The sequence below is a fragment of the Melanerpes formicivorus genome, unplaced genomic scaffold (assembly GCF_026170545.1).
Source record: "Melanerpes formicivorus ecotype bairdi unplaced genomic scaffold, bMelFor1.0.p_v2 SCAF_103, whole genome shotgun sequence".
Classification (NCBI taxonomy): Eukaryota; Metazoa; Chordata; class Aves; order Piciformes; family Picidae; genus Melanerpes; species Melanerpes formicivorus.
This window is the reverse complement of record NW_027142455.1, coordinates 665705-687384: the sequence shown is the minus strand read 5'-3', so window position 1 is coordinate 687384 and position 21680 is coordinate 665705. Positions and strand designations below refer to the sequence as shown.

Below are 21680 nucleotides of genomic sequence, written 5' to 3'. Positions count from 1 at the left end.
CCCCATAATCCCGCATCCCCCTGTGTGCAGCATGCAGCTGCTGTGTCCCTTTGGCTTGGGGGGGGTGCAGCCTTCCTGTGGCCTTCTGCAGCCTTTGCAAGAAGCTACTCTGCTGCCATGCCCCTGGGCCTAGAGGGCTCTGCTGCTGGGGGGCAGTGAGGCCTCTCTTGGGGGGGTGGTGTGCAGTTTGGGCTCTTGGGGCCTACTGAGGCTGAGTGTGGGGAGACACTCTCAAAAGGAGTGTTGAGGCTCCTCTCCCCTCACAGCAGTGTGGGTGCAGGGCTTGTCCCTGTCAGTGAGCTGAGCTCAGCTCAGTGGCCAGGAGTCATTTTGCTGGACAGTGAAGCCCACTGCAGCATTGCTGTGAGAGGAGAGCAGAGGCACAGGACAGGATGCTTGCATCAGTGGCCAGCCCCTCCATGCACAGCCAGGCTGTCATTCCACAAGGCAGGGCTGCAGAGCTTGCCTTGGCTTTGGGGCAGTGTCCTGCTGGCTCTCAGGGGCTCTTCCCAAAGGGCTCTGAAGCATAAGCAGCCTCTTCCTGGTGCTAGCTTACCCCAAGTCCTGTGTGTGCACACCCAGGCCAGGGCAGGCTGCTCTTAGCTGTCAAGCTCTTTGTGTTGTGCAGTCTCTTTGTGTTGTGATGTGCCACAGAGTGCCAACCAAGAGGGGTTCCCTGGCCTCCTGGCCCTGCTCTGGACTGCTCTTTAGGGGCTGGAACAGAATTTGCCATTAGCATCTGCTGAGGATGGGATCAGTCCTGGCCAAGGAGTCAGCAGAACTGGGGCTGATGTCCACCCCTGCCCAGCCCTGCAGCTCAGGTACCGCTGTGGCTGTGTTCCTGCACTGTTCCAGCTTGGAAGGCCTGTGGTGTACCCAAGCCAGGGGTCAAAGTCTCATCATGAGCTACCCACCCAGGCATCCAGGAGAGACTACAGTGAGGATGAGTGAAGCACAGGGAATGAGTTCTGTCCCTAAGCCAACTCTCACTCTGCTTCTCCTCCAGATCCTGAACCCCCCTCCGTCCCCAGCCACTGACCGCTCCCTGTACAACGCAGAGATCTTCTACTCCTCCAACATTCCTTCCACCACAAGATCTTACAGGTACAGCTCAGATGCAGGTGGTGCTAAACCTCTACTGCTCTGGCCTTTAGCTTGGGATCTGAAGCAAAATGTTGGTGTGGAGACTTTACCTCATTAGAAAATGCCCATCTGAAGGAGGGGAGCTCAGGGCTGGTGTTGACCATTGGCTTTGTGACCCTCTGGGCACAGAGGGTTTGGTGCCTGTCAGTGCTGCCTTGCTGATTAGTGAGGTAAGGAGCCAGAGAATTGTTTGGGTGGGAAAAGCTCTCTGAGATCACCCAGTCCAACCAGCAGCCCAACACCACAGTGCCCAACAAACCCTGGCCCCAGGAGCCATGGCCACAGGAACCCCTCCAGCCATGGGGACTCCACCACCTCCCTGGGCAGCCTCTGCCAGGCCCTGACCACTCTGACACCAAAGACATTTCTCCTCCTCTCCAACCCAAGCCTCCCCTGGCACAATTCCAGGCCAGTTCCTCTCCTTCTGTCCCCTGGGACTGGGGAGCAGAGCCCAGCCCCCAGCTCCCTGCAGCCTCCTCTCAGGGAGCTGCAGAGAGCAATGAGGTCTCCCTCAGCCTCCTCTGCTCCAGGCTGAACACCCCCAGCTCCCTCAGCTGCTCCTCCCCAGCCCTGCTCTCCAGACCCTTCCCCAGCTCTCTTGCCCTTCTCTGGCCCTGGTCCAGCCCTCAATGACCTTCTGGGAGTGAGGAGCCCAGAGCTGAACCCAGCCCTCAAGCTGTGGCCTCCCCAGTGCCCAGCCCAGGGGCACCATCCCTGCCCTGCTCCTGCTGCCCACAGCATTGCTGCTCCAGGCCAGGCTGCTGCTGCCCTTCTTGCCCCCCTGGGCACTGCTGGCTCATGAGGTTCAAGAAGAGCAATGTCCTGCACCTGGGTCAGGGCAACCTTCAATATCAATCCAGGCTGGGGGTTCTTGAGACTGAGGGCAGCCCTGCAGAGAAGGCCTTGGGGGTGAAGCTGGGGGGAGAAGCTGGCCAGGAGGCAGCAATGGGCACTGGCAGCACAGAAGGCCAAGGGCAGCCTGGGCTGCACCAGGGCAGTGTGGCCAGAGCTGGAGAGAGGATCCTGCCCCTCTGCTCTGCTCTGCTCTGGGGAGACCTCAGCTGCAGGGCTGGGGCCAGCTGTGGGCCCCGCAACACAGGAAGGACCTGGAGCTGATGGAGAGGGTCCAGAGGAGGCTACAAAGTTGGTCAGGGGGCTGGAGAACCTCCTCTGTAGGGGCAGGCTGGGAGAGTTGGGGCTGTGCAGCCTGGAGAAGGCTCCAGGGAGACCTCAGAGCAGCCTGCCAGGACCTGGAGGGGCTACAAGAAGGCTGCAGAGAGACTGTGCCCAAAGGCCTGCAGGGACAGGCCCAGGGGCAATGGCTTCAGAGCAGAGCAGAGCAGACTGAGATTGGATGTGAGGAACAAGTTCTGCCCCAGGAGGCTGCTGGAACACTGCAGCAGGCTGCCCAGGGAGGTGGCTGAGGCTCCATCCCTGGAGCTGTTCCAGGGGAGGCTGGAGAGGGCTCTGGGCAGCCTGCTCCAGGGGAGGATGTCCCTGCTGGGGGCAGGGCTTGGGCTGGAGGAGCTCTGGAGGTCCTCAAAAGTCTTTTCTAACCTGGTTAATTTCTCCTCTCCGAACCTCTCTGAACCTCTCCCCCTGCCCCTCCCCCTGCCCCTCCCTCTCCCCTCCCCCCCTGCCCCTCCCCTCCCCTCCCCTGCCTCCCCTCTCCTCGCTGCTCAGCAGCTGGGGGCAGCGCTGCCGTCCCAGCCCCGCACGGTTAGGTCCTTCCCGTCGTGCGGCTGCCCCTGTGCCGAGGCTGCCGGAGCCGGGCCGGGGCCTGGGGGTCCGGAGCCCTCGCCCCCCCCGCGCTGACGCTGCCGCTCCCGGGCTTGCTTTGCAGGCCCTACCTGATCCGCGGGATCGCGCCCCCCACCACCCCCTGCAGCACGGACGTCTGTGACAGCGACTGCGCCCCCAGCAGGTGGAAGGCCAACAAATACTACACGGATCTGAACTCGGACTCGGACCCCTACCCCCCGCCGCCCACGCCGCGCAGCCAGTACCTGTCCGCCGAGGAGAGCTGCCCGCCCTCCCCCGCCACCGAGAGGAGCTACTTCCACCTCTACCCCCCGCCCCCCTCGCCCTGTACAGACTCCTCCTGACCCCCACTGAAGGACCTTGCCCTGTAAATAGCTGAAGATATGAACAGATTTTTAAAGACTCTATTTTATGGTTTCGAAGCTGAATTGGGGAGTTCTGAAATAAAGGAACTGTGAATAGGGGGGGGAGGGGGCGGGGGGGCTGGGGCTGTGAGAAATTGTACAGAGGAAGAATATTTATAAATTGATTTTTTTAACTTACTTTGCACTCTCCCTGCTGTGTGCCTGGCTGCTGGCATGAAGTGAGCCCGTGGGGAGGGCAGCCTGAGCCCCCATCGCCTTCTGCACTCGCCCTGCCCCGCGCCCAGGCTGGGGCAGGGGCTGGGGCTGGGAGCAGAGCCAGGCAGGCTGTGGGAGCAGGGGGCTGAACAAGCTGCAGGTTTGCTCCCAGAGGAGCCAGCAGGTTGCAGTGAAGGGCCAGGTCCTGCCCCTCCCCCAGCCCTGGCAGAGCACAGGCAGCCCTGGCAAAGCACAGGCAGCCCTGGCAGAGCACAGGCAGCCCTGGCAGAGCACTGGCAGCCCTGGCAAAGCACAGGCAGCCCTGGCAGAGCACAGGCAGCCCTGGCAGAGCACTGGCAGCCCTGGCAAAGCACAGGCAGCCCTGGCAGAGCACAGGCAGCCCTGGCAGAGCACTGGCAGCCCTGGCAAAGCACAGGCAGCCCTGGCAGAGCACAAGCAGCCCTGGCAGAGCACTGGCAGCCCTGGCAGAGCACAGGCAGCCCTGGCAAAGCACAGGCAGCCCTGGCAGAGCACAGGCAGCCCTGGCAGAGCACTGGCAGCCCTGGCAAAGCACAGGCAGCCCTGGCAGAGCACTGGCAGCCCTGGCAAAGCACAGGCAGCCCTGGCAGAGCACAGGCAGCCCTGGCAGAGCACTGGCAGCCCTGGCAAAGCACAGGCAGCCCTGGCAGAGCACAAGCAGCCCTGGCAGAGCACTGGCAGCCCTGGCAGAGCACAGGCAGCCCTGGCAGAGCACTGGCAGCCCTGGCAAAGCACAGGCAGCCCTGGCAGAGCACAGGCAGCCCTGGGTGCTTGCTGCTGGGCTCACCAGGGCTACAAAGATCACAGCCCCCAGATGCTCCTGCGGGCAGGTGAGCTGAATGCCCACAGCAGAGCCCCTGTCCTGGGACCTGCACTTCAAACCTGACCTCAACACTTCTGGACAGAGCTTGCAGCTCCACCAGGCCCAAAGGCCTCCTGCCCTTCCCCATGTCTGTGGCACAGAGGCCTCCTGCTTGCTCTGTGCAGGGCCAGTTCTGGAGCTGATTGGGTCTGAGAAAGAAACAGGCCTAAAGCCCCTGGGTGAGTCCCAGGGTGAGGGCAGGCAGCTCCCCACTGGGGTGGCTGTGTGGGGGCAGCTGTGTGAAGCTGGGGGCACATCTGCAGGGCCAGGCTGCAGACTCCCCATGGGAGCTGTGATGAAACCCAGCTCCTGCCTGCCTGCAGAGGCTTTGGTGGCTGTGCCCTGGCAGCTGCCCCTCACAGAGCAGTGCCAGTGCTCTCTCCAGAGCCCAGCAGCTCCCTGTGCAGGTCTCTGGGATGTTCCCCTGTGCTGCCTTGCTCAGAGCATTGCTTCCTCTCCTGCTCGTTGTCCCCAGTAGAATGCTGTGCTTCACCTCTGGTCATTTAAAGGAGGGAAGTGGTTTGGTTTGTAAGCAAAATGTTACCTGCATAGCTCACACACTGCACTCATCTCCCATCAAAATCTGCCCCAAATGAGTTCAGGCAGAAAAGGCCTTGGGAAGAAGGAGGGGAGACAAGAGCCCTCCCTGCTGCCTGGCTGTGCTGGCATCAGGAGAGAAACTCCCACAGAGTGCTGGAGGGCAAGGGCAGCAGAGGTCCTGGCTGGGAGCAGGGAGCTGGAATCAGGCCCTAGGGGAATACAAAAGCTCAGTGTAAGCTTTGGTTCTCTCTTGCTGCTGCAGAGGGGTTGGGCAGTGGGTGGCACTTCCTCAGCTCAGCTCTGGTGATGCCAATCCGAGTGCCTGCTTCAGACATCTGCAGGAGATGATCAGTCTGTGTTTTGAGATCAGTTCAGATCTGTCCTTCCTGTGCAGGTAGCTCAAGGACAGGCTCTGGGGGGTGTTAGTGACACTCAAAGGAGCTTTCCCTGCCTTCATGGCTAAATCTTCATCTTCTTCACCAAGATGCCCCCCATTTCCACAGGCTGTGAGGAGCTGGGGAACAGCAGCCTGCAGTGTGCCAAGGGCATCATCAGGTGCCCTGGGCGTGGCTTGGCAGAGCTCTGAACCAGTGCTAGTGGTTTGGTGAAGCAAAGGGTTTCCAGGTGACCACGTCTGAGGGAGCTGCATCAGGAGTGTGCATCCAGAGGACATCTTCTGTACTCCTGCAGGGCAGCACTTGCTGGGCATTGCAGCAGCTGGTGATCCAATGCCACTGTGCCCCGTGCCTGCTCACCATGCAGAGGGACTCTGTGAGCTGAGCTGCTCTCTGCTGCAGTTCCAGCCAGGGACACTTCACTCCTTTGCCCTCTTCACCCTGCATGGCTGCAAAGCTCCACTCACTGATTCTGTTGTCCTGCTGAGCCGCTCAGCTTCTGAAGAGCCACAGCTGTTCCAGCCCTAACCACCTCACCTGAAGGCTTGGATCCCACTGCAAAGTTTGGAACTGAGCCCAAGGCAGTTTGTGTTGTGGCTGAGAGCTGAGCGCTCAGTCCCAACCCTGCAGCCTCGGTGTTCCAAGGGGAGGAAGCCCCTGGGTGGGTGAAGCCTGGGGTCAGCTGGACAGCCACGGCCTGCTGCTGCTGCTGGTTGCTGAGAAGCTGCTTCCTCTAGGGCACTGGGACTGAGCAGCATCTCATCTCTGAGCAGCCTGCACCAGCTGGAGATGTCCCTGCTGCCTGCAGGGGCTTGGACAAGCTGGTGCCCAGGGAGGTGGTGGAGTCACCATGCCTGGAGGTGTTCAAGAAGCTCCAGGATGTAGCTCAGTGGTCATGGGAGCAGGGCTGCAGCTGGGCTCAGTGAGCATGAAGTCTTCCCCAACCTCAATAATTCATTTTATGCCAGCTCTGTCTCTTGGTCTTTAGAAGTGCTCTGGCTGTGGAGAGCTGTTGTGTCCCCAGCAGAGCCCTTGGAGCACACTGTGGAGCTCTGGGAGCGTGGTCAGCATCTCTGCGTCCTGCTGGCCTCCAGCACGTCCTGGCCAGTGCCTGTGTGTGCAGAGGAGGAGCTGTGCTGATCACTGTGCTGCAAGTGGTGCCCAGCAGTGTCAGGAAATGAAACAATGCAAGGAGGAGCAGATGAGGGTGCCTGGCACTCCCTGGGTGAGAGGTACCACAGTTGCTGTTCAAGTGCTGAGGACACCTCACCAAATGGCCAAGTTAGGACAGAGCCTTGGACAAGCCCCAGCCTAAGCTGCTGCCTGGCTGCAGCTCGCTCACTCACTCCTGGCTGTGCTTCATTCTGAGTGCAGTCCTCACCCTACCTTTTTGCTTGTCTTTAGAAGGTGCAGGGAAGGCTGAATCCTAACTTCCAAGAAGTGTACTGCAACACTGCCTGCTCATCAGGAGATGGAACCCAGCCAAACAGCTTCAGGCCTTCACCAGATGGCAAAAGAAATAGTAACACCCAGAGACACAGTCCTGCCAGGTGCCTCTGTCCTGAGGACTCCTCCTCTGCCTCCTCTGAAGGACACTGCCCTGCAGTCTGTTTCCTCTGAGGCTGGCCAGATGTGCTGGGGGCTTACAGAGCCTGCAGGGGGGGAAGGGAAAGTGGCTTTGGATGGGTTTAAGCTTGAGGAGGGCAGACAGAGTGGAGAGGAGGAAGAAATGGTTGAGAGTGAGGCTGGGGAGACTCTGGCACAGGCTGCCCAGGGAGGCTGTGGCTGCCTCCTGCCTGGAGGGGTTCAGGGCCAGGCTGGATGAGGCCCTGAGCAGCCTGTGCTGGTGGAAGGTGTCCCTGCCCATGACAGGGGGCTGGAGCTGGCTGAGCTCTGAGCTCCCTTCCAAGCATTCTGTGATTCTCTGTGACTCTGTGAATCATTTCTGTGTCTGTACTACACCAGGTGAGGCCTGAATGTCTTTCTGAACTGCATAGGATCTTTTCAGTCAACATTAAAGTAAGGGCAAGCAAATATTTTAGCTAATGATTTGTTCACTTTATGGTGAACTGAAAAGTAGTTCCTTAGAGCCTAGTTTGGGCTTGACTTCTGCAGTCAGGGTTGGTTGTCTCAGGTTTGTGAGCTTTACCATCTCAACCTGAGAGCCAAAATAATCACAGAACATTAGGGACTGGAAGGGAGCTCTGGAGCTCACCCAGCCCAGCCCCTGCCAGAGCAGGGCACCCAGGGCAGGGCACCCAGAGCACATCCAGGGGGGTTGGAAAGGCTCCAGAGCAGGAGACTCCACAACCTCTCTGGGCAGCCTGCTCCAGGCTCTGGCAGCCTCACAGGGACAAAGGTTTCCCTTCTGTTCCCCTGGCAGCTCCTCTGCTCCAGCTTGCCCCCAGTGCCCCTTGTGCTGTGCTTGGCCATCCCTGAGCAGAGCCTGGCTCCAGCCCTGCACAGCTTTATCCCCAGCACTGAGGGCAGCCCTCAGGCTGCTCTGCTCCCAGCTCCCAGCCCCAGCTGCCTCAGCCTGGCCTCACAGGAGAGGTTCCACTGTCTGCAGCAGCTCTGTGCCTCTGGACTGACTCTCTCAAGCAGTTCCCCCTCTTGAACTGAGGGGCCCAGAGCTGGACACAAGACTGCAGATGTGGCCTCAGCAGAGCAGAGTAGAAGGGGAGGAGAACCTCTCTGGAGCTACTCCCCATAGCCCTTCTGATGCAGCCCAGGATGCCCCTGGCTGTCTTGGCCACAATGTAATCAAAGCTGCCAAGGGCAGCCAAGCCCTCTGCTCACTATCTGGTTAGTGACCTACACACCAACAAAGGGAGTTGATGAGAGGTTAATGCCCCCTGCCAGCCTTGCAAGTGTCAGCACTGATGGGGACAAGCCAGTGGCATGGTGCAGACAGGAGAGGTTGGTGTTTGAGCCCCCAGTGCCATTTGGCAGCACTGCAAGCCAGGAGACCTCGAGGCTGCTCTGCATCTTGCAATGGATCTGCCTCTGATCCTCCTCCTTTGCAGGATGCTTCAGGGCTGTTGGCCTCTTTGTCTGACCTGGACACCTATCCCATAATCACAGAATGGCTTAGATCAGAAGGGACCTGAGATCACCAGCTCCAACCCCCTGCCATGGGCACAGACACCTCTCAACCTTGGCTGCTCAAGGCCTCATTCAACCTGGCCTTGAATATCCCCAGGCAGGAGGCAGCCACAGCCTCCCTGGGCAGCCTGTGCCAGAGTCTCAGCAGCCTCAGCTCCACTCTAACCCTGCTCTGCCTCAGCTCCAAACCATTCCCCCTTGGCCTGGCTCCAGACCCCCTCAGCAGAAGTCTCTCTGCAGCCTTCCTGCAGGATCCCTTCAGCTCCTGGCAGGCAGCTCTGAGGTGCCCCTGGAGCCTTCTCCTCTGCAGGCTGCACAGCCCCAGCTCCCGCAGCCTGTGCTCCCAGCAGAGCTGCTCCAGCCCTGGCAGCATCTTTGTGGCCCTCCCCACAAGCAGAATTTGGGCTCCTGGACCAAACTTTAGGCTTAAGGCCACCAAAGCAGATGCTGTCCTTTTGCTGACAGCTGCAGCAGCATGCAGCTGGTGCAGGCAGGTTGGGCACTGAGCAGAGGCAGCAGAGAGCTGCTCTGTGCTGGTGCCTCTGTGCCAGGCTGCTGGAGGTTCAGCTGACTGCTGCCAAAAGCCAACTGCAGTGCCCAAGGGTGAGCTGGCCTTGATGCAAAGCCCCAAGCTGGCAGAGTTACCAGCTGGGAAGAGTTGCTCACCAAGCTCTACTGCCCAAAGGAAGCACAGCTCCAGAGCTGCCCCTTCCCCTCCCCCAGGGGCTGAGCCTCTCCCTTGCACCAGGGCTCTCACAACAAGCAGCTCTGCTTCAGGTAGCTTTGCCCAGGGAGAGACTTCTGTTGGAGAATGAAGTCCTGGAATGAGCTGCTGCTCCTTTTCCTCAGCCCTAGAACCTCTGCAACAGGAACCCCTGGTATTTGCTGGTGGAATCAGCAGCTCTGCCAGGCAGCTTCAGCTGTGTGGCTGCACCAGCAGTTTGTTAGTGCCTGCTTTGGCTCTCAGGAGAGCAGTGCAGGTGTGCAGAGATAATGGCTTAAGGGCAGGGATGGTGCCCCTGTGCTGGGCACTGGGGAGGGCACAGCTTGAGTGCTGGGTTCAGTTTTGGGCTGCTCACTCCAAGGACTTTGAGGACTAGAGCAGGGCCAGAGAAGGGCAACCAAGCTGGGGAAGGGTCTGGAGAACAAGGCTGGGGAGGAGCAGCTGAGGGAGCTGGGGGTGTTCAGCCTGGAGCAGAGCAGGCTGAGGGAGAGCTCCTTGCTCTCTGCAGCTCCCTGCAGGGAGGTTGGAGTGAGGAGGGGGCAGCCTCTGCTCCTTGGTGCCAAGGCACAGGAGCAGAGGAGATGGTTGCAAGCTGCCCCAGGGGAGGCTGAGGCTGGAGAGGAGGAAATCTTTCTGCCCTGGAAGGGATCTGAGCCCTTGGCAGAGGCTGCCCAGGGCAGTGCTGGAGTCCCCATGCCTGAGGGTGTTCCAGCAGCTGTGGGCCTGGTGCTGAGGGCCATGGTTTGGTGCTGAGCCTGCAGGGCTGGGTGAGCTTGGAGGCCTCTGCCAACCAGATGGATTCTGTGCCCCTGTGACTGATCTCCAGCCATACAGTGACACTTCCTCCATATGCTTAGAGTGAGTGCCTGGGAATTAACTAATTCTCTTTGATTCTAGCTAGGTGAAAGCAGCTGCTGCAGAGCTCTCCCAGTCCCCAGGTGGAAGTACCTTGTCTCCCCTGTCTCCATCACTTCTGTACTGTCTCTTGTTTGAGCTGTGCTCCATGCCACAGGTTTCAATGTCTCTGCTGAGCTGGGGCAGAGAAGCCTGAGGGACACAAGCAGCATTCTGTGGGGACTCAAAGCTGCCCCAGGAGCTGGCAGAGCCAGGCTGGGGAATCTCCTGTCCAAGCAGCACCTGCTCTAAGCTGTGTTCTTCCTCATGCAGCTGCACAAACCCAGAGTTTGCTTCAATGACACCAGGACCAGCTTTGTCTCTCCTGTCCAGAGGGCAGGGTCTGCTCTGAGCAACCTTTCATTTTCTAGCTAATGAGACAGCTGGAGGCTTCCTCTCCTTGCATGGGAAATGGGAAGCCTGAGCCGCCTGGGAGCTCATAGCTGCACACAAGGCATGTGGGGATGCAGCACCCAAGGCATGTGGGGATGCAGCACCCAAGTCAGTAAAGGACTTGGGCCCTGCAGAGGAGTAGAAAGCAGCAGCAGTGCATCGGCAGGGGCAGGCTCCAGCAGGACAGTGGACCCCTCTCAGCCCTCCCCGAGGCGCCTGAGCACCTTCAGCTGGGCTGCTGCAGGGCACAGGCTGCCCTGCCCCTGCTGGAGGGCCAAGACTGGCAAGAGCTGGGCAGCCAGGCTGCCCCTCGGCTGCGCAGCTTAAAGCCATCTCCCAAATCGCTGCTGCCCCAACCCCTGCGCCGCTTGCCGGCCCCAGCCGCGGGCAGAGCACTTCCACACTCGATCCGAAGCTGCCATCTGCTGCTGGTGAGGGGCAGACACTGCGCGGCCAGCGCCGCCGTGCACCGAGAGGCATTTGCACTGCTCCACAGCGCAGACTCTGCTCTCCACCACCCACAGCACCCATTCTCAGTGTGCACTTGCAGCCCAGAAAGCCAGCCAGAGCCTGGGCTGCAGCAGGAGAAGTGTGGCCAGCAGGGCAAGGGAGGTGATTCTCCCCCTCTGCTCAGCTCTGGGGAGACCCCACCTGCAGTACTGCCTCCAGTTCTGGAGCCCCTATGACAAGAGGGATGTGGAGGGGCTGGAAGGTGTCCAGAGCAGGGCCAGGAGGATGAGCAGAGGGCTGGAGCACCTCTCCTGTGAGGACAGACTGAAGGAGTTGGGGCTGTTCAGTCTGGAGAAGAGAAGGCTCCCAGGTGACCTCATTGTGGCCTTCCAGGATCTGAAGGGGGCTCCAGGAAGGCTGGGGAGGGACTGCTCAGGATCTCAGGCAGTGATAGGACTAGGGGGAATGGAATGAAGCTGGAGGTGGGGAGATTGAGGCTGGAGGGGAGGAGGAAGTTCTTCCCCATGAGAGTGGTGAAGCCCTGGAATGGGTTGTGCAGGGAGGTGGTTGGGGCCCTGTCCCTGGAGGTGTTTAAGGCCAGGCTGGCTGAGGCTGTGGCCAGGCTGATGTAGTGTGGGGTGTCCCTGCCCATGGCAGGGGGGTTGGAACTGGATGATCCTTGTGGTCCCTTCCAACCCTGACTGATACTGTGATACTATGATACTATGATACTATGACCTGCACACCTGCAAATGCTGTGGAGCAGCAAGGCCAGAGCCTGGGCGAGCACCACAGCGCCCAGAGCCCAGGCACAGAGCTGGCACTGCTTGCAAGAGCCACAAGGGGGTTTAGGTTGGGCACCAGCAGGAAGTTCTGCACAGTGAATAGAATCACAGAGCACACCTGGCTGGAAGAGGCCTCCAAGCTCACCCAGCCCCCACCCAGCCCTGCAGGCTCAGCACCAAACCATGGCCCTGAGCACCAGGCCCACAGCTGCTGGGACACCCCTAGGGATGAGCATCTGCCATCTACCAGCCCTTCCAGGGAGTTCTGCTTGTCCTGCAGACCACCTCAGGCCTGGGGGACCCCTCGGCAGCCCCAGGCAGATAATGCAGGAGGCATTGCTGACACAGAGGTGCACACGTGGCATCAAAGAGGGCTGCAGGCCAGCCTCTGCCACAGGTCACCCCAGCTGCTGGAACACCCTCCAGCACTGCCCTGGGCAGCCTCTGCCAAGGGCTCAGATCCCTTCCAGGGCAGAAAGATTTCCTCCTCTCCAGCCTCAGCCTCCCCTGGGGCAGCTTGCAACCATCTCCTCTGCTCCTGGCCCTTGGCACCAAGGAGCAGAGGCTGCCCCCTCCTCACTCCAACCTCCCTGCAGGGAGCTGCAGAGAGCAAGGAGCTCTCCCTCAGCCTCCTCTGCTCCAGCCTCAACCCCCCCAGATCCCTCAGCCCTCCTCTAGCCCAGGGGCTCCAGGCCCTTCTCCAGCCTGGCTGCCCTGCTCTGGACAGGCTCCAGCCCCTCAGGGTCCTTCCTGCAGGAGGGCCCAGAGCTGAGCACAGCACTGCAGCTGTGGCCTCAAATCCCAGTGCTGAGCACAGGGGGATGATCCCCTCCTGGCCCTGCTGCCCACCCTGCTTCTGACCCAAGCCAGGCTGCCTTTGGCTTTCTTGGCCCCCTGGGCACTGCTGGCTCCTGCTCAGTGCCTGCCAACCAACCCCCCCAGGTCCCTCTCCCAGCGGCAGCTTTCCAACCACCCCTCCCCAGCTCTGGAGCTCCCCATGGGGTGGTTGGGAGCCAGGGGCAGGCCCTGGCCCTTGGCCTTGTTGAGCTTCACCCAAGGAGCCTTGGCCATGGCTGTGACCTGCCCAGAGCCTGCTGTGAAGCTTCCCTAGGCTCTAGCAGATTGTGGTGGGTTGAGAGAAGGCCAAGCTCTGCCTCCCCCACAGAGAGGGGAAAAAAGCAAACCAAACCCCTCTCCCAGCTGCAGCTTTCCAACCACCCCTCCCCAGCTCTGGAATTCCCATGGGGTGGTTGGGAGCCAGGAGGAGGAGGTGGTGAGACACTGGAACAGGTTGATCAAGGATGTGGTTGAGGAGCCATTCAAGTTCAGCCTGGCTGTGTCCCTGGGCAGCCTGCTCTAGCTGGAGGTGTCCCTGCTGCCTGCAGGGGCTTGCACAAGATGCCTTTGGAGGCTGCCTTGCAGCCAGATGCAATTTGTGAAGCTGTAAAAGCAGAGGAGGCCTCTGTGAGGAATCAGCACTGCTGTACAAGGGCAGGCTCTGAATGGAGAGACTTCATAACCTGCTTTCATTTTTGGTGAGCAGAGAGGCAGCTGGGGAGGATGGTCAGGGCAGGCTCCATCCAGCTGCACTCCTCTGTTCCACTCATGAGCAGCAGCAGGACTGTTTGATCTTGCCCTCAGGGGTGCTGCTGACTGCTGGCTGCTGAGCTGGGCCTGTGAGGTTGCTGATGGCTGCTGATGGTCCAGATCCTCCAGGAAACTCTCCCAGCAATGCTGCAGGGCTGGCAGCAGCAGGGCTGGCAGCAGCAGGGCTGGCAGCAGCAGGGCTGGCAGCAGCAGGGCTGGCAGCAGCAGGGCTGGCAGCAGCAGGGCTGGCAGCAGCAGGGCTGGCTGGGCCACCTGCATGTGAGGTGCCCTGGGACTTCCCAGCTGCAACCTGGGACCGGGTGACTTTGGGCACACTGCTCGGGTGACCTGTGGCAGAGGCTGGCCTGCAGCCCTCTTTGATGCCACGTGTGCACCTCTGTGTCAGCAATGCCTCCTGCATTATCTGCCTGGGGCTGCCGAGGGGTCCCCCAGGCCTGAGGTGGTCTGCAGGACAAGCAGCACTCCCTGGAAGGGCTGGTAGATGGCAGATGCTCAGCAGAGAAGGGAGGAGGGAGGGAGGAAGAGAAGAAGGGGTTAAGGGAGAGAGGGAGGGATGGTCTGCAGCTAGCAGATGTCCAGGGCTGAAAAGTAGGTCACCTATTTCTGCCTGGGGGTGAGTCTGAAAATGGACTCTGCAGCAGTGTACAAAGCCAAGTGCCACAGCCAGCAACTACCCTGGGCAGGAATCATCACCCTGAGCAGGAACCATCATCCTGGGGAGGGAATCATCACCCTGGGCAGAGAATCAGCTTCCTGGGCAGGAATCACCCTGGGCAGGAATCATCACCCTGGGCAGGGAATCATCACCCTGGGCAGGAACCATCATCCTGGGGAGGGAATCATCACCCTGGGCAGAGAATCATCTCCCTGGGCAGGAATCACCCTGGGCAGGAACCATCTCCCTGTGAATCATCACCCGGGCAATGAGGTCAGGGAGCAGTGTAGTGCCCCAGAAATCCATGAGGAATTAGTTGGGGACCTGCTGAGCCACTTGGACACTCACAAGTCCATGGGACCAGATGGGATCCATCCTAGGGTGCTGAGAGAGCTGGCAGGTGAGCTGCCAAGCCACTCTCCATCATTTTCCTCCAGTCCTGGCTCACTGGAGAGGTCCCAGGTGACTGGAAATGGCCAATGTGGTCCCCATGCACAAGAAGGGTCGGATGGAGGAACCTGGAAACTCCAGGCCTGGCAGCCTGAGCTCAGTGCCAGGGAAAGTGATGGAGCAGATTATCCTGGGGGCAATCACTGCACACCTGAAGGATGGCCAAGGGCTCAGGCCCTGCCTCTCCACCCTGATCTCCTTCTATGATCAGGTGACTGCCTGGGGGCTGTGGGGCAGGCTGTGGATGTGGTCTGCCTGCACTTCAGCAAGGCCTTTGACACCATCCCCCACAGCAAACTGCTGGCCAAGCTGTCAGCCCCTGGCTGGGACAGCAGCTCTCTGAGCTGGGTTAGGAACTGGCTGGAGGCTGAGCCCAGAGAGTGGTGGTGAATGGTGCCACAGCCAGCTGGCAGCCAGGCACCAGTGGTGTGCCCCAGGGAGCAGTGCTGGGCCCTGTGCTCTTTAACATCTTCATTGATGATCTGGATGAGGGGGTCGAGTCAGTCATCAGCAAGTTTGCAGATGACACCAAGTTAGGAGCAGATGTTGGTCAGTTAGAGGGCAGAAGGGCTCTGCAGAGGGACCTTGCCAGGCTGGACAGAAGGGCAGAGGCCAACAGGATGGCATTCAACAAGTCCAAGTGCCAGGTGCTGCACTTTGGCCACAGCAACCCCAGGCAGAGCTACAGGCTGGGGTCAGAGTGGCTGAGAGCTGCCAAATGGAGAGGGACCTGGGGGTGCTGATTGACAGCTGCCTGAACATGAGCCAGCAGTGTGCCCAGGGGGCCAAGAAGGCCAAGGGCATCCTGGCCTGCATCAGGAGCAGTGTGGCCAGCAGGAGCAGGGAGGTCATTGTGCCCCTGTGCTCAGCACTGCTGAGGCCACACCTTGAGTCCTGTGTCCAGTTCTGGGCTCCTCAGGTTAGGAAGGAGGTTGAGCTGCTGGAAGGTGTCCAGAGAAGGGCAACAAAGCTGGGGAGGGGTCTGGAGCACAGCCCTGTGAGGAGAGGCTGAGGGAGCTGGGGTTGCTTAGCCTGGAGAAGAGGAGGCTCAGGGGAGACCTCATTGCTCTCTCCTACTCCCTGCAGGGAGGTTGTAGCCAGGAAGGGATTGGTCTCTTCTCCCAGGCACCCAGCACCAGAACAAGAGGACACAGTCTCAAGCTGTGCCAGGGGAGGTTTGGGCTGGAGGTGAGGAGAAAGTTCTTCACCGAGAGAGTCATTGGCCATTGGGATGTGCTGCCCAGGGAGGTGGTGGGGTCCCCATCCCTGGAGGTGTTCCAGAGGGGGTTGGATGTGGCACTTGGTGCCATGGTCTAGTCATGGGTCTGTGGTGACAGCTTGGACTCTATGATCCTCGAGGTCTCTTCCAACCTTGGCTATGCTGTGATACTGTGATACCGTGATACCCTGAGCAGGCAATCATCACCCTGGGCAGGAATCACCCTGGGCAGGTGTAATGGGTTGGGGCAAACCCCCTCTCCCCACCACGTGCTGAAACAATGACTCAGACAAAGGGATTGCAAAAGTGATGGAAAGTTAAAATAGAAAAAAAAACAATTTAAAAGCAAATCACAATGAAAGCTTTGCAGAGAACCACAAGCACCATGACAGAGAGAGAGATCCCACAACATGCCCAACAACATCCCATCCCCACCCGGGGGTACACCCAAACCCCCCGGGGCTCTTTCTCCTCCCCCAACCCAGCCTTGGGCCTGGGCAGGCCCAAGGGAGGCGGCTCAGCCATTTGACCTAGGCAGCAGCTGGGGATGAAAAGAGGAAGTGAAGACCCTGCATGGACACTTTATAGGGGAGCAGGGCATTATGGGAATGAAATACCTGCCTGTGACCACCCCCTGGGCTGGGCCCACCCCTTGGGACCTCCCAGGTGTGTTCTGTGCAGTGGCTTCCAGGCCAGCACCCAGCCTAAACCACCACAGCAGGGAATCATCACCCTGGCCAGGCAATCATCACTCTGGGCAGGGAATCCTCCCCCTGGGCAGGAATCACCTTGGGCAGGGAATCATCACCCTTGGCAGGAATCACCCTGGGCAGGAATCACCCTGAGCAGGAGTCATCACCCTGAGCATGAATCACCATGGGCAGGAATCACCCTGAGCAGGAATCGTCACCCTGAGCAGGAATCACCCTGGGCAGGGAATCATCTCCCTGGGCAGGGAATCCTCCCCCTGAGCCTGGCAGAAGGCCTCCAGCCCTCTTGGCTCTCTGTCGCCCATGCCCAGCTGCTCAGCCTGACTCAGTGCATCCTGAGCCCATACCCTGTATGCAGGCAGGCTTAGAGGGGAGGCTGATGGCACAAAGAGTGACAGCAGGAAACTTTCCAATCCTAGAAGTCCCAGCCAAGCAGGAATTTCGGTGCTTCCTGTGGTGGAGGCCTTTGTTCCAGGTTGTCCTCAGCAGCCTAAGGCAGGTTATTTAGGCCTAGCTCCTAAAGGCTAAGCACTAGCTGCTGTGGATTGTCTTTGTGAGTCCCTGGAGAGACACTTGGGAATCCTCCTGAGGTTTTTGTCTCTGGTGTGCCTCAGTATACAAAGGTGTAACCAAGGAGGGCATGAGGGTTCTGCAAGGTATTTCATTCCCCACTCCAGGTGCTGGAGCTCCATGAACAGCTCACTGCACTCAAATATTTCAGGAACCCAGTCCCTGGCACTCCTCCTGTTTGCATACAGGCTCCATGCTAGGGGCAGCAGGACAGCAAGAGAGGAACCACAGATAGAATGGAAGGACTTGGAAGGTGCCACTGGAGATCACTGAGTCCAAGCCCCCTGCCAGAGCAGGGCACCCAGGGCAGGGCACACAGAACACATCCAGGGGGGGTTGGAAAGTCTCCAGAGCAGGAGACTCCACAACCTCTCTGGGCAGCCTGCTCCAGGGCTCCAGCAGCCTCACACAGCATCCTCAAGTTGAGGTGGAACCTCCTGGGTTCCAGTTTGTGTCCACAGCCTCTTGTCCTGTCCCAGGACAGCACTGAGCAGAGCCTGGCCCCTTCCTGCCCCCCACCCCTCAGATGTTTACAGGCATTGCTCAGATCCCTCTCAGCCTTCTCCTCTGCAGGCTCTCAGCCCCAGGGCTCAGCCTTCCCTCCTCACAGAGCTGCTCCAGGCCCTTCAGCATCCTCACAGCCTCCCCTGCACTCTCTCCAGCAGTTCCCTGTCCCTGGACGATGAGCTACACAAATGTGGTCTTCTCTGCTCAGGTCAGGGTAGAGTCACTCAGTAAGTATTTAATAGTCTGAACAAATAAACCTGAGGATGAATTCTGAGTGACACAAAAGCAGCCTCCAGAAGGCAGCAGCTGCTCCTGACACCACCTTATCACCACAGGATGAAGCGTGACTCACCATGATGAGCTTTAACTGCTGCAGAGGACAGCAGGTGAGGGGGCTGCTTTATTTGCAGGGGTCACATATTGATTACCAGGACCTCCTAGAACTCTCTGGTGCAGCCTTCTGCTCCAAGCCCAGTTTCAAAACCCACCCATTAATGGCCTCCTGTTCCTCTCACACTGACAGCCAAATCACTCTTGGGAAAGGAGCAGCCAGATGAAATCCTCAAGCACAAGGGATTAGATCAGACAGCTAAAGCCCAGCTGAAGGGGGCAGGGGGAGTGCCTCACATTTGCTACAAGTCAAGGGCTTGGTGAGATTAGTTGAGTCTGGAGATACTCATAGAAACTGCAAGCAGGGGCTGGAAAACTATTCCTCATGTTCTGCTATTCATCTTAATCCATCCCTGCATTAGCTCTAGCTCTCTTCAGCCTGGATATGGCAGCCCTTGTAAACAAAGGGGTCCAGGAGAGCTGGACCTGCTCCAAGGAAGAACTCTTGAAGGCTCAGACCAGGCTGTGCCAATGTGCCGGAAGATGAGCCGCTGGGGCAGACGGCCAGCCTGGATGGGCAATGAGCTTCTGAAGGAACTAAGGGAAAAAAAGAGGGTGTATCATCTTTGGAAGGGGAGGCAACCCAGGGAATGTTTAAGGATGTTGCTAGGTGTTGTAGGAAGAAAATTAGGAAGGCAAAAGCACATTTGGAGCTTAGCCTGGCCTCTGCTGTGAAGGACAACAAAAAGTCCTTCTATAAATACATGAATAGCAAGAGGAAGGGCAAGGGCAACCTCCACTCCTTGGTGGACATGGAGGGAAATGTTGTATCAAAGGATGAGGAAAAGGCAGAGGTACTTAACACCTTATTTGCCTCAATTTTTACTAGCAGGACAGAATGTCTTCCTGGCAGCTGGCCTGCAGAGCTGGCAGAAGGAGCCAGGGAGCTGCACAGTTTCCCTATGTTCCATGAGGAGGTGGTTGGAGCTCTCCTCAGCAGCTTGGATCCCCACAAGTCCATGGGACCAGACAGGATCCATCCTGCACTGCTGAGAGAGCTGGCAGATGAGCTGCCAGGCTGCTCTCCATTATTTTGGCTTGAGAGCTGACCAGGACCGGCGCTCAGCACCGCTCCGCTTGAGCCGAGAGCTTTCTGCCTGGCTTTTGGCTCTCCTTGCAGGGCTCTGCGGGTCGGGAGGACTCCTGGCTGGCAGAGGGGTCCGGCAGGATCCTGCTCTCGCAACCTGCGTGGGGTCAGGAACGTGAGGTCAGCCACCTGGGCTGTGCACGAGGCTGCTGTGGCTGCAGAGCCTTCTGCTGCTCACCAAAGAATAACATTAAAAAAAATAATAATTTAAAAATGATTTTATTTTTCACTCCAAGGTTGAAGCCAGGCTGCGACTCGGACCAGGGCCGGAGACACAGCACCTGCCCAGACAGCTGCTGCATCAGAATGCTGGAGTCCAGGCTGCCACCTGCAGAGACTGCTTCAGCCTGGCACTTGGAAGAGAGGGGGAAGGAGAGAACAGCTGTGCCAGCTGTGAGCAGGTGAACTTCCTCCTCAGCCTGGTGGCAGAGCTGAAGGAGGAAGTGGCAGAGCTGAAGGAGGAGGTGTCTAGGTGAGGTCAATAAGGGAAAGCAAAAGGGAGTTAGATTTGTGGGAGCAGGCTCTGCAGATCTCCCCTGCTGAGGGAAGGGTCCCTGGAAACAGGGAGGCATGGATACAGGTCCCTGCCAGGGGTGGCAAGAGGAATCCACCCTGACCCTCTCCTCCTCCTCCGCTGCCCTTGCATAGTAAGTATGAGGCCCTGCAGGCTGAGGGCAGTGGGGATGAGAGGGCTGAGGAGCAGCCATCCCGAGGGGAGCCTGAGGCCAAGCAGTCCCCACCAGCTGTAACAAACAGCTCCACAAAGAGAAGGAGAAGGGTTATAGTTGTTGGGGACTCTCTCCTGGGGGGTACTGAGGGACCCATATGTCGTCCCGACCCATGGAGGACTGCTTCCTGACACAGCTGTTAAGCGAGCCTACCAGGGGCCAGGCTCTGCTTGACCTGCTGCTCTCCAGTAGGGAAGGGCTGGTGGGAGAGGTGATGGTGGGAGGCTGCCTAGGGTGCAGTGACCACGAGATAGTGAAGGTTTCAATATGCAGGGAGATAGGGAGGAGCACCAACAGAACCTTCACCTTGGACTGCAGGAGGGCAAACTGCAGCCTGTTTAAGAAACTTGTCTGTAAAGTCCCCTGGGTACCAGCCCTCATGAGCCAAGGGGTCCAGGAGGGTTGGAGCTACTTCAAAGAGGAGCTCTTGAAGGCACAGGAACTGGCGGTTCCCACGTGCCCAAAGATGAGCCCAGGGGAAGGCTCTGGGCCTGGATGAGCAAGCAGCTCCTGGAGGATGTAAGGGGAAAAAAGAGGCTGTATCACCTTTGGAAGGAGGGGAAGGCTTCTCCAGGTATGTGCAAGGAAGCTGTTAGATTATGTAGGAATAAAATTAGAGAGGCCAAGGCCCAGCTGGAACTGAAGCTGAACACCTCTGTGAGAGACAACAAACAGCACTGTTACAAATACATCAACACTAAAAAGAAGGCAGGAAGAACCTGCACTCCTTACTGGACCTGGAGGGGAACAGGGTGACTGCAGAGGAGGAAAGGGCTGAGGTCCTGAACACCTTCTTTGCCTCAATGTTTAACAGCAAGGCAGGAGTTCAGGAGGAGTGGCCTCCTGAGCTGGGCCATGGGGTCGGGGAGCAGTGTAGTGCCCCAGAAATCCATGAGGAATTAGTTGGGGACCTGCTGAGCCACTTGGACACTCACAAGTCCATGGGAGCGGATGGGATCCATCCTAGGGTGCTGGGAGAGCTGGCAGAGGAGCTGCCAAGCCACTCTCCATCATTTTCCTCCAGTCCTGGCTCACTGGAGAGGTCCCAGGTGACTGGAAATGGCCAATGTGGTCCCCATGCACAAGAAGGGTCGGATGGAGGAACCTGGAAACTCCAGGCCTGGCAGCCTGAGCTCAGTGCCAGGAAAAGTGATGGAGCAGATTATGCTGGGGGCAATCACTGCACACCTGAAGGATGGCCAAGGGCTCAGGTCCTGCCTCTCCACCCTGATCTCCTTCTATGATCAGGTGACCTGTCTGGTGGATGTGGGGCAGGCTGTGGATGTGGTCTGCCTGCACTTCAGCAAGGCCTTTGACACCATCCCCCACAGCAAACTGCTGGCCAAGCTGTCAGTCCCTGGCTTGGACAGCAGCTCTCTGAGCTGTGTTAGGAACTGGCTGGAGGCTGAGCCCAGAGAGTGGTGGTGAATGGTGCCACATCCAGCTGGCAGCCAGGCACCAGTGGCGTCCCCCAGGGATCAGTGCTGGGCCCTGTGCTCTTTGACATCTTCATTGATGATCTGGATGAGGGCATTGAGTCCATCATCAGTAAATTTGCTGACGACACCAAGCTGGGGGCAGGAGTTGACCTGCTGGAGGGTAGAGAGGCTCTGCAGAGGGACCTTGCCAGTCTGGGCAGATGGGCAGAGGCCAAGGGCAGGAGATTGAACACATCCAGGTGCCAGATGCTGCACCTTGAATAAACAAATAAACCAAACCAGGTTGGAAGAGACCTTCAAGATCATCACATCCAACCCATCAACCAATCCAACACCACCCAAACATCTAAACCATGGCACCAAGCACTCCATCAAGTCTCCTCCTGAAAACCTCCAATTGGTCACAATTGGCCACAGCAACCCCAGGCAGAGCTGGGGTCAGAGTGGCTGGAGAGCATCCAGGCAGAGAGGGACCTGGGGGTGCTGGTTGATGGTAGGCTGAACATGAGCCTACAGTGTGCCCAGACAGCCAGGAGGTCCAAGGGCATCCTGGCCTGCATCAGGAAGAGTGTGGCCAGTAGGAGCAGGGAGGTCATTCTGCCCCTGTACACTGCACTGGTTAGGCCACACCTTGAGTGCTGTGTCGAGTTCTGGGCCCCTCAGTTT

General features: G+C 58.8%; 1 protein-coding gene across 1 annotated transcript in view; it reads left to right on the top strand.

The window, feature by feature from the left end:
• The window catches only part of LRP5 (LDL receptor related protein 5), a 141572-nt gene extending 138126 nt beyond the window's left edge, over nucleotides 1–3446 (top strand). The window contains exons 22-23 of the mRNA XM_068166684.1: nucleotides 1007–1104; nucleotides 2987–3446. Of these exons, the coding sequence (XP_068022785.1) occupies nucleotides 1007–1104; nucleotides 2987–3248 (360 nt within the window). The 3' untranslated portion in view covers nucleotides 3249–3446. The remainder of the gene's footprint in view (nucleotides 1–1006; nucleotides 1105–2986) is intronic.
• Nucleotides 3447–21680: the final 18234 nt, after the last annotated feature.